Raw genomic sequence first — 10433 nt, 5'->3', positions numbered from 1 at the left:
GTCAACGTAATTCTAGGTAACAAGATCAGAAATACAGTGTAGACATTGTTAATGTTGTAAATAACTATTGTTGCTGGTAACAGATTATTTTTTTATAGGCATTCAGAGGCCCTTTATCAGCAACCATCACGCCTGTGTTCCAATGGCACGTTTTCAGCTGTAATAACATAATTGCAAAAGGATTTTCTAATAATCAATTAGCCTTTTAAAATGATAAACTTGGATTAGCTAACACAACGTGCCATTGGAACACAGAAGTAATGGTTTCTGATAATGGTCCTCTGAACACCTATGTAGATATTCCATTAAAAATCCAACGTTTCCAGCTACAGTAGTCACAACATTAACAATGTATACTCTCTTTTTCTCATCAATTGGATGTTATTTTAATGGACAAAAAAAAATGGCTTTTCTTTCAAAAAGAAGGACATTTCTAAGTGACCCCAAACTTTTGAATGGTAGTGTATACTATATTCTATTCTACTGTATCTTAGTCTATGGCGCTCCGACATTGCTCGTTCAAATATTTATAGATTCTTAATTCCATTCCTTTATATTGGATTTGTGTGTATTGTGTGTATTGTTATGAAATTGTTAGATATTACTTGTTAGATATTACTGCACTGTTGGAGCTAGAAACACAAGCATTTCACTACACCCACAATAACATCTGCTAAACACGTCTATGTGACAAATAACATTTGATTTGATTTGACAACACTTGAGACAATAGGGACCTGAGGTAGAAGATCACTTGAGGTCAGGTCTGGATACCTAGACGAGTGCTCATTTTCTAATGAACCTCGAGTCTTTTGACGTTGACGTTGGTTGATCTGGATCTGTTAACACGCTGTCCCACATCAGACATTTTGTCAGCCTCCCGACAAGACACTGGCAGCCATGTTATGTTACACAACACAAGGTCTCGCAGGCCAGGCAGTACTAAGTCTCACCGACCTCCTTTGACTGCCCAGCTAAAATAAATATGACAGGGGGAGGAAGGAGGAGGGAGAGAGAGAAAAGGAGGTAGAGAAGGAGGGAGGGAGAGAGAGAAAAGGAGGTAGAGAAGGAGGGAGGGAGAGAGAGAAAAGGAGGTAGAGAAGGAGGGAGGAGGAGGGAGAGAGAGAAAAGGAGGTAGAGAAGGAGGGAGGGAGAGAGAGAAAAGGAGGTAGAGAAGGAGGGAGGAGGAGGGAGAGAGAGAAAGGAGGTAGAGAAGGAGGGAGGAGGAAGGAGAGAGAGAAGAGGAGGTGGGGGAGGAGGAGGGAGGAGGGAGGAGGGAGAGAGATGAGGAGGTGGATAAGGAAGGAGGAGGGAAAGAAAGAAGAGGGGAGGGAGAAGGAAAGAGAGAAAAGAGGAGGTAGAGAAGGAGGAGGGAGAAAGAGAAGAGGAGATGGGGAAGGAGGAGGGAGAAAGAGAAGAGGAGGTGGGGAAGGAGGAGGGAAGGGGTAAGAGAGATGGAAGAGGCCCGAGAAGAGGATGAGGGTGGCGGAGGAGGGGGGTAGAAGGGGAGAGAGAAGAGGATGAGGGTGGCGGAGGAGGGGGGCAGAAGGGGAGAGAGAAGAGGATGAGGGTGGCGGAGGAGGGGGGCAGAAGGAGAGAGAGAAGAGGATGAGGGTGGCGGAGGGGGGAAGGCAGAAGGGGAGAGAGAAGAGGATGAGGGTGGCGGAGGAGGAGGGCAGAAGGGGAGAGAGAAGAGGATGAGGTGGCGGAGGAGGGGGGCAGAAGGGGAGAGAGAAGAGGATGAGGGTGGCGGAGGGGGGAAGGCAGAAGGGGAGAGAGAAGAGGATGAGGGTGGCGGAGGGGGGGGGGCAGAAGGGGAGAGAGAAGAGGGTGAGGGTGGCGGAGGGGGGAAGGCAGAAGGGGAGAGAGAAGAGGATGAGGGTGGCGGAGGGGGAAGGCAGAAGGGGAGAGAGAAGAGGATGAGGGTGGCGGAGGGGGGGGGCAGAAGGGGAGGGAAGAGGATGAGGGTGGCGGAGGGGGGAAGGCAGAAGGGAGAGAGAAGAGGATGAGGGGGGCGGAGGGGGGGGGGGGCAGAAGGGGAGAGAGAAGAGGATGAGGGTGGCGGAGGGGGGAAGGCAGAAGGGGAGAGAGAAGAGGATGAGGGTGGCGGAGGGGGGGTGGCAGAAGGGGAGAGAGAAGAGGATGAGGGTGGGTGGAGGAGGGGGGCAGAAGGGAGAGAGAAGAGGATGAGGGTGGCGGAGGGGGGGGGGCAGAAGGGGAGAGAGAAGAGGATGAGGGTGGCGGAGGGGGGGGGCAGAAGGGGAGAGAAGAGGATGAGGGTGGCGGAGGAGGGGGGCAGAAGGGGAGAGAAGAGGATGAGGGTGGTGGAGGAGGGGGGCAGAAGGGGAGAGAGAAGTGGATGAGGGTGGTGGAGGGGGGGGGCAGAAGGGGAGAGAGAAGAGGATGAGGGTGGCGGAGGAGGGGGGCAGAAGGGGAGAGAGAAGAGGATGAGGGTGGCGGAGGAGGGGGGCAGAAGGGGAGAGAGAAGAGGATGAGGGTGGCGGAGGGGGGAAGGCAGAAGGGGAGAGAGAAGAGGATGAGGGTGGCGGAGGACGAGGGCAGAAGGGGAGAGAGAAGAGGATGAGGGTGGCGGAGGAGGGGGGCAGAAGGGGAGAGAGAAGAGGATGAGGGTGGCGGAGGGGGGAAGGCAGAAGGGGAGAGAGAAGAGGATGAGGGTGGCGGAGGAGGGGGGCAGAAGGGGAGAGAGAAGAGGATGAGGGTGGCGGAGGGGGGAAGGCAGAAGGGGAGAGAGAAGAGGATGAGGGTGGCGGAGGAGGGGGGCAGAAGGGGAGAGAGAAGAGGATGAGGGTGGCGGAGGGGGGAAGGCAGAAGGGGAGAGAGAAGAGGATGAGGGTGGCGGAGGAGGAGGGCAGAAGGGGAGAGAGAAGAGGATGAGGGTGGCGGAGGAGGGGGGCAGAAGGGGAGAGAGAAGAGGATGAGGGTGGCGGAGGAGGGGGCAGAAGGGGAGAGAGAAGAGGATGAGGGTAGCGGAGGGGGGAAGGCAGAAGGGGAGAGAGAAGAGGATGAGGGTGGCGGAGGAGGAGGGCAGAAGGGAGAGAGAAGAGGATGAGGGTGGCGGAGGAGGGGGCAGAAGGGGAGAGAGAAGAGGATGAGGGTGGCGGAGGAGGGGGGCAGAAGGGGAGAGAGAAGAGGATGAGGGTGGCGGAGGGGGGGGCAGAAGGGGAGAGAGAAGAGGGTGAGGGTGGTGGAGGGGGGAAGGCAGAAGGGGAGAGAGAAGAGGATGAGGGTGGCGGAGGGGGGAAGGCAGAAGGGGAGAGAGAAGAGGATGAGGGTGGCGGAGGGGGGGGGGCAGAAGGGGAGAGAAGAGGATGAGGGTGGCGGAGGGGGAAGGCAGAAGGGGAGAGAGAAGAGGATGAGGGGGGCGGAGGGGGGGGCAGAAGGGGAGAGAGAATAGGATGAGGGTTGGCGGAGGGGGAAGGCAGAAGGGGAGAGAGAAGAGGATGAGGGTGGCGGAGGGGGGGCAGAAGGGAGAGAGAGAAGAGGATGAGGGTGGTGGAGGAGGGGGGCAGAAGGGGAGAGAGAAGAGGATGAGTGTGGCGAGGGGGGGGGCAGAAGGGGAGAGAGAAGAGATGAGGGTGGCGGAGGGGGGGCAGAAGGGAGAGAAGAGGATGAGGGTGGCGGAGGAGGGGGGCAGAAGGGGAGAGAAGAGGATGAGGGTGGTGGAGGAGGGGGGCAGAAGGGGAGAGAGAAGAGGATGAGGGTGGCGGAGGGGGGGGCAGAAGGGAGAGAGAGAGAGGATGAGGGTGGCGGAGGGGGGAAGGCAGAAGGGTAGAGAGAAGAGGATGAGGGGTGGCGGAGGGGGGGGCAGAAGGGGAGAGAAGAGGATGAGGGTGGCGGAGGAGGGGGGCAGAAGGGGAGAGAAGAGGATGAGGGTGGCGGAGGGGGGAAGGCAGAAGGGGAGAGAGAAGAGGATGAGGGTGGCGAGGGAGGGGGGCAGAAGGGAGAGAAGAGGATGAGGGGTGGCGGAAGGGGAGAGAGAAGAGGATGAGGGTGGCGTAGGGGGGAAGGCAGAAGGGGAGAGAGAAGAGGATGAGGGTGGCGGAGGGGGGATGGCAGAAGGGGAGAGAGAAGAGGATGAGGGTGGCGGAGGGGGGAAGGCAGAAGGGGAGAGAGAAGAGGATGAGGGTGGCGGAGGGGGGAAGGCAGAAGGGAGAGAGAAGAGGCTGAGGGTGGCGGAGGGGGGAAGGCAGAAGGGGAGAGAGAAGAGGATGAGGGTGGCGGAGGGGGGAAGGCAGAAGGGGGAGAGAGAAGAGGATGAGGGTGGCGGAGGGGGGGGGGCAGAAGGGGAGAGAGAAGAGGATGAGGGTGGCGGAGGGGGGGGGGCAGAAGGGAGAGAGAAGAGGATGAGGGTGGCGGAGGAGGGGGGCAGAAGGGGAGAGAGAAGAGGATGAGGGTGGCAGAGGAGGAGAGAGAAGAGGATGAGGGTGGCGGAGGGGGGAAGGCAGAAGGGGAGAGAGAAGAGGATGAGGGTGGCGGAAGGGGAAGGCAGAAGGGAGAGAGAAGAGGATGAGGGTGGCGGAGGGGGGAAGGCAGAAGGGGAGAGAGAAGAGGATGAGGGTGGCGGAGGGGGGAAGGCAGAAGGGAGAGAGAAGAGGATGAGGGTGGCGGAGGGGGGGGGGGCAGAAGAAGGGAGAGAGAAGAGGATGAGGGTGGCAGAGGGGGGAAGGCCGAAGGGGAGAGAGAAGAGGATGAGGGTGGCGGAGGGGGGGGCAGAAGGGGAGAGAGAAGAGGATGAGGGTGGCGGAGGGGGGAAGGCAGAAGGGGAGAGAGAAGAGGATGAGGGTGGCGGAGGGCGGGGGGCAGAAGGGGAGAGAGAAGAGGATGAGGGTGGCGGAGGGGGGGGGCAGAAGGGGAGAGAGAAGAGGATGAGGGTGGTGGAGGAGGGGGGGGCAGAAGGGGAGAGAGAAGAGGATGAGGGTGGCGGAGGGGGGAAGGCAGAAGGGGAGAGAGAACAGGATGAGGGTGGTGGAGGAGGGGGGGGCAGAAGGGGAGAGAGAAGAGGATGAGGGTGGCGGAGGGTGGGGGCAGAAGGGGAGAGAGAAGAGGATGAGGGTGGCGGAGGGGGGAAGGCAGAAGGGGAGAGAGAAGAGGATGAGGGTGGCGGAGGGGGGGGGGCAGAAGGGGAGAGAGAAGAGGATGAGGGTGGCAGAGGAGGAGGGGGGCAGAAGGGGAGAGAGAAGAGGATGAGGGTGGCGGAGGAGGAGGGCAGAAGCGAGGAGGAGAGGAGGAGAGGAGGGGTCCTCTAACACAAGTGCGTAAGCAAATGACAGGCGCTGACTTGACTAAGGGACTGGGGGCGACCCCGCAGAGAAAGATAATATTAGCAGATACATTTGGCTGGGTAATTGTGGCTTCGTTGCTCGGCTGCCCCGCGGATGGAAACAGTAGTGGAGTATGTAGTGAAAGAGGCGACCACTGAGGACAGAGAGGACACTGTAAATAGAGAGTGGTACTGGGAAGACTGAGTACCACTCCATACAGTAGAGAGCCTTGACTCGTTTAGTCCCTAATTAAGTGGCTCAATGGGTTGGGGTAGGGTAGGGCAGTGGCAAGGATGTAGGTTCACTTCCTGCATGGTAATCATGAGACATTTTGTATTTAAACAACCCCAACACATACAGTAGGAGACTTATACATTAACCCTCAGTGTGGCATTGGGCTGCCTAACGATGCCAGTGTAAACTTCAGCACCTGTCTACATGTCAGTTAGTGTGGAAAACCCCTCACCGATGACAGCCTTAAGGACATGGAATTAGGTCTGCCGGGACAAAGTGTGTGTGTGTGTTTGTGAGTGACAGAGAGAGATACAGACAGCAGAAATACAGTTAAGGAGGTCAGCCTTGTAAGTGTGCAGATATCCCCAGGATCTAACAAAACTCCTGAAGTCAGCCTTGTAAGTGTGCAGATATCCCCAGGATCTAACAAAACTGCTGAAGTCAGCCTTGTAAGTGTGCAGATATCCCCAGGATCTAACAAAACTCCTGAAGTCAGCCTTGTAAGTGTGCAGATATCCCCAGGATCTAACAAAACTGCTGAAGTCAGCCTTGTAAGTGTGCAGATATCCCCAGGATCTAACAAAACTCCTGAAGTCAGCCTTGTACATGTGCAGATATCCCCAGGATCTAACAAAACTGCTGAAGTCAGCCTTGTAAGTGTGCAGATATCCCCAGGATCTAACAAAACTGCTGAAGTCAGCCTTGTAAGTGTGCAGATATCCCCAGGATCTAACAAAACTGCTGAAGTCAGCCTTGTGAGTGTGCAGATATCCCCAGGATCTAACAAAACTCCTGAAGTCAGCCTTGTAAGTGTGCAGATATCCCCAGGATCTAACAAAACTGCTGAAGTCAGCCTTGTAAGTGTGCAGATATCCCCAGGATCTAACAAAACTGCTGAAGTCAGCCTTGTAAGTGTGCAGATATCCCCAGGATCTAACAAAACTGCTGAAGTCAGCCTTGTAAGTGTGCAGATATCCCCAGGATCTAACAAAACTGGTGAAGTCAGCCTTGTAAGTGTGCAGATATCCCCAGGATCTAACAAAACTCCTGAAGTCAGCCTTGTAAGTGTGCAGATATCCCCAGGATCTAACAAAACTGCTGAAGTCAGTCTTGTAAGTGTGCAGATATCCCCAGGATCTAACAAAACTGCTGAAGTCAGCCTTGTAAGTGTGCAGATATCCCCAGGATCTAACAAAACTGCTGAAGTCAGCCTTGTTAGTGTGCAGATATCCCCAGGATCTAACAAAACTCCTGAAGCCAGCCTTGTTAGTGTGCAGATATCCCCAGGATCTAACAAAACTCCTGAAGTCAGCCTTGTTAGTGTGCAGATATCCCCAGGATCTAACAAAACTCCTGAAGTCAGCCTTGTTAGTGTGCAGATATCCCCAGGATCTAACAAAACTCCTGAAGTCAGCCTTTTTAGTGTGCAGATATCCCCAGGATCTAACAAAACTGCTGAAGCCAGCCTTGTAAGTGTGCAGATATCCCCAGGATCTAACAAAACTGCTGAAGTCAGCCTTGTTAGTGTGCAGATATCCCCAGGATCTAACAAAACTGCTGAAGTCAGCCTTGTTAGTGTGCAGATATCCCCAGGATCTAACAAAACTCCTAAAGTCAGCCTTGTAAGTGTGCAGATATCCCCAGGATCTAACAAAACTGCTGAAGTCAGCCTTGTAAGTGTGCAGATATCCCCAGGATCTAACAAAACTCCTGAAGTCAGCCTTGTAAGTGTGCAGATATCCCCAGGATCTAACAAAACTGCTGAAGTCAGCCTTGTAAGTGTGCAGATATCCCCAGGATCTAACACAACTGCTGAAGCCAGCCTTGTAAGTGTGCAGATATCCCCAGGATCTAACAAAACTGCTGAAGCCAGCCTTGTAAGTGTGCAGATATCCCCAGGATCTAACAAAACTGCCGAAGTCAGCCTTGTAAGTGTGCAGATATCCCCAGGATCTAACAAAACTGCTGAAGTCAGCCTTGTAAGTGTGCAGATATCCCCAGGATCTAACAAAATTGCTGAAGCCAGCCTTGTAAGTGTGCAGATATCCCCAGGATCTAACAAAACTCCTGAAGTCAGCCTTGTAAGTGTGCACATATCCCCAGGATCTAACAAAACTCCTGAAGTCAGCCTTGTTAGTGTGCAGATATCCCCAGGATCTAACAAAACTGCTGAAGCCAGCCTTGTAAGTGTGCAGATATCCCCAGGATCTAACAAAACTGCTGAAGCCAGCCTTGTTAGTGTGCAGATATCCCCAGGATCTAACAAAACTGCTGAAGCCAGCCTTGTAAGTGTGCAGATATCCCCAGGATCTAACAAAACTGCTGAAGCCAGCCTTGTAAGTGTGCAGATATCCCCAGGATCTAACAAAACTGCTGAAGTCAGCCTTGTACGTGTGCAGATATCCCCAGGATCTAACAAAACTGCTGAAGTCAGCCTTGTAAGTGTGCAGATATCCCCAGGATCTAACAAAACTGCTGAAGCCAGCCTTGTAAGTGTGCAGATATCCCCAGGATCTAACAAAACTGCTGAAGTCAGCCTTGTACGTGTGCAGATATCCCCAGGATCTAACAAAACTGCTGAAGTCAGCCTTGTAAGTGTGCAGATATCCCCAGGATCTAACAAAACTGCTGAAGTCAGCGCTACAGTCAGTAACACTGCATAGGCTTCTGTGATAAATGGTATCTAGACCTACTGAGGCCCAGGACCCTGTTACTTCCTTTATCACTGTTAGTTTCCCCAGCTGAACCCCCTGACCTTTAAAGGGGTGTCTTTTAATTACTATACATGTGGAGCAGGACTGTAAAACGAGGCAGTCACAAAACAGAACCCTGTGACATCTCAACATTTCATCCCTCTGTGTTCCTTTGCCAAGGCTAACAAGGCTAACAAGGCTAGCAAGGCTAACAAGGCTAACAAGGCTAGCAAGGCTAGCAAGGCTAACAAGGCTAACAAGGCTAGCCACTGCCAGCCATGTGTCTTTGTGAAACTGAATCAGGCCCCGTATCGGGAACATGTGAGCTTTGTGGGGAAGGGGGAGGGAGGGGGATCCTTTTATTGCAACACTCCCTTCCACCGACCCCTGCATCTCTGGACACAGTAGTGGGCGGTGGGGAGTTCGACGAGGGCCACCATCAGGGTCGTGTTGTCATACCACTACCAAAACAGTTCATGGAGATTAGCTCACCCCCACCCTCTCTCCTTTCCCACAACCCCCTGTACAACCCTCCCACCCTGCCAAAAGCTCCAAACATGGCAGGTAGAGAGACATTGGTAGGAGGGGGATAAAGTGGATGGGCAGAAAGCTAGTTGAGGCACTCACCCCCTCACTCACACAAGCACACAAACAAACACCCCATGTTTTTTGAGGACACTGAGTAATGTCAATGTCACTTGGGTATAAGCCCTGAAATTACACATACTCTAGACGTTTCATAAACAACACAGCAAAACTAAATCAGTAAAAACAATGTGTCCAATATTTTCCTTTAAACTCGAACATGCTACTAAATTACATACTATTTATAATCCACCCTAGCCAAAGAGACTGAGGGACTTAGTTTGACTTAGACAGACTTTATAACCTACTCTAGCCAAAGAGACTGAGTGACTTAGTTTGACTTAGACAGACTTTATAACCTACTCTAGCCAAAGAGACTGAGTGACTTAGTTTGACTTAGACAGACTTTATAACCCACCCTAACCAAAGAGACTGAGTGACTTAGTTTGACTCACCACTAGGTTCCCGATCACCATGACGAGCATGAAGACCAGGATGCAGAGAGGTTGCCCGGCCACCTCCATACAATCCCACATGGTCTCGATCCACTCGCCGCACAGCACCCTGAATACGATGAGGAACGAGTGGAAGAAGTCCTTCATGTGCCAGCGCGGCAGCGTACAGTCCTTGGAGATCTTACACACACAGTCCTGGTAGTTCTTGCCGAACAGCTGCATGCCCACTACGGCAAAGATGAAGACTATGATGGCTAGGACCAGGGTCAGGTTTCCCAGGGCGCCCACCGAGTTGCCGATGATCTTGATGAGTGTGTTGAGGGTGGGCCACGACTTGGCCAACTTGAACACCCTCAGCTGTGGGAGGGGACATAGTGAGACCAGCTGTTTGTTAGTTGTCTGAGAAATGAATTTAGAAATTAATGTTAACTAGAAGTTTAATCAAAATGTTTATTAGTCACATTTCACTTTTTTGTGTAATTTTTACCCCCCCCCCCCCCCCCCCCTTCGTGATTACAATCGTCTCATCGCTCGCTGCAACTCCCCAACAGGCCCTGGAGAGGCAAAGGTCAAGTGCTGCAAATCATGACCAGCTAAACCGCGCTTCTTAACACATGCTTGTATAACCCGGACGACAGCTGCACGAATGTGTCGGAGGAAACACAATTCAACTGATGACCGAAGTCAGCCTGCAGGCACCCGGCCCGCCACAAGGAGTCACTAGAGCACGATGAGCTAAGTAAAGCCCCCCTGGCCAAACCCTCCCCTAACCCGGACAACGCTGGGCCAATTTTGCGCTGCCCTATGGGACTCCGGGTCACTGCCAGTAATGACCAAACCCCAGGCTGTAGTGACACCACAACACTGTGATGCAGTGCCTTAGACCGCTGCACCATTCGGGAGGCCCACATTTCACATTTCTAAATAAAGAAGTGGCTACTGACTACAATTCAAATCATTCTGTCAATGGGATATGGTAGTAAAATGGGGTTACATAACTCAGGCTGGTTTAGTAACTGTTGAGAAGGACTTGCCAATGGTCTCACAGTTAGGGGGACTTACAGTTCGCATACATGTACAGTACCATTGGGTGAGAGACCTAACCAGTCACACTGTCAAACAGTGCAGGCTTTAACACACCCATTCCAGACAACCATCATCTACAAACACACAGAGAGACAGAC

At 53.2% G+C, this 10433-nt stretch overlaps 1 protein-coding gene across 2 annotated transcripts in view; it reads right to left on the bottom strand.

Moving 5' to 3' along the window:
• Positions 1 to 10433, bottom strand: part of LOC109909635 (sodium channel protein type 4 subunit alpha) — a 207742-nt gene that overhangs the window by 80222 nt on the left and 117087 nt on the right. For both annotated transcript variants that reach the window (XM_031796748.1, XM_031796749.1), the window contains exon 16: positions 9250 to 9606. In XM_031796748.1, the coding sequence (XP_031652608.1) occupies positions 9250 to 9606 (357 nt within the window). The remainder of the gene's footprint in view (positions 1 to 9249; positions 9607 to 10433) is intronic.

The sequence above is a fragment of the Oncorhynchus kisutch genome, linkage group LG18 (assembly GCF_002021735.2).
Source record: "Oncorhynchus kisutch isolate 150728-3 linkage group LG18, Okis_V2, whole genome shotgun sequence".
Classification (NCBI taxonomy): domain Eukaryota; kingdom Metazoa; phylum Chordata; class Actinopteri; order Salmoniformes; family Salmonidae; genus Oncorhynchus; species Oncorhynchus kisutch.
Note: the sequence above shows the minus strand (reverse complement) of the source record. Positions and strands in the feature narration are given on the sequence as shown.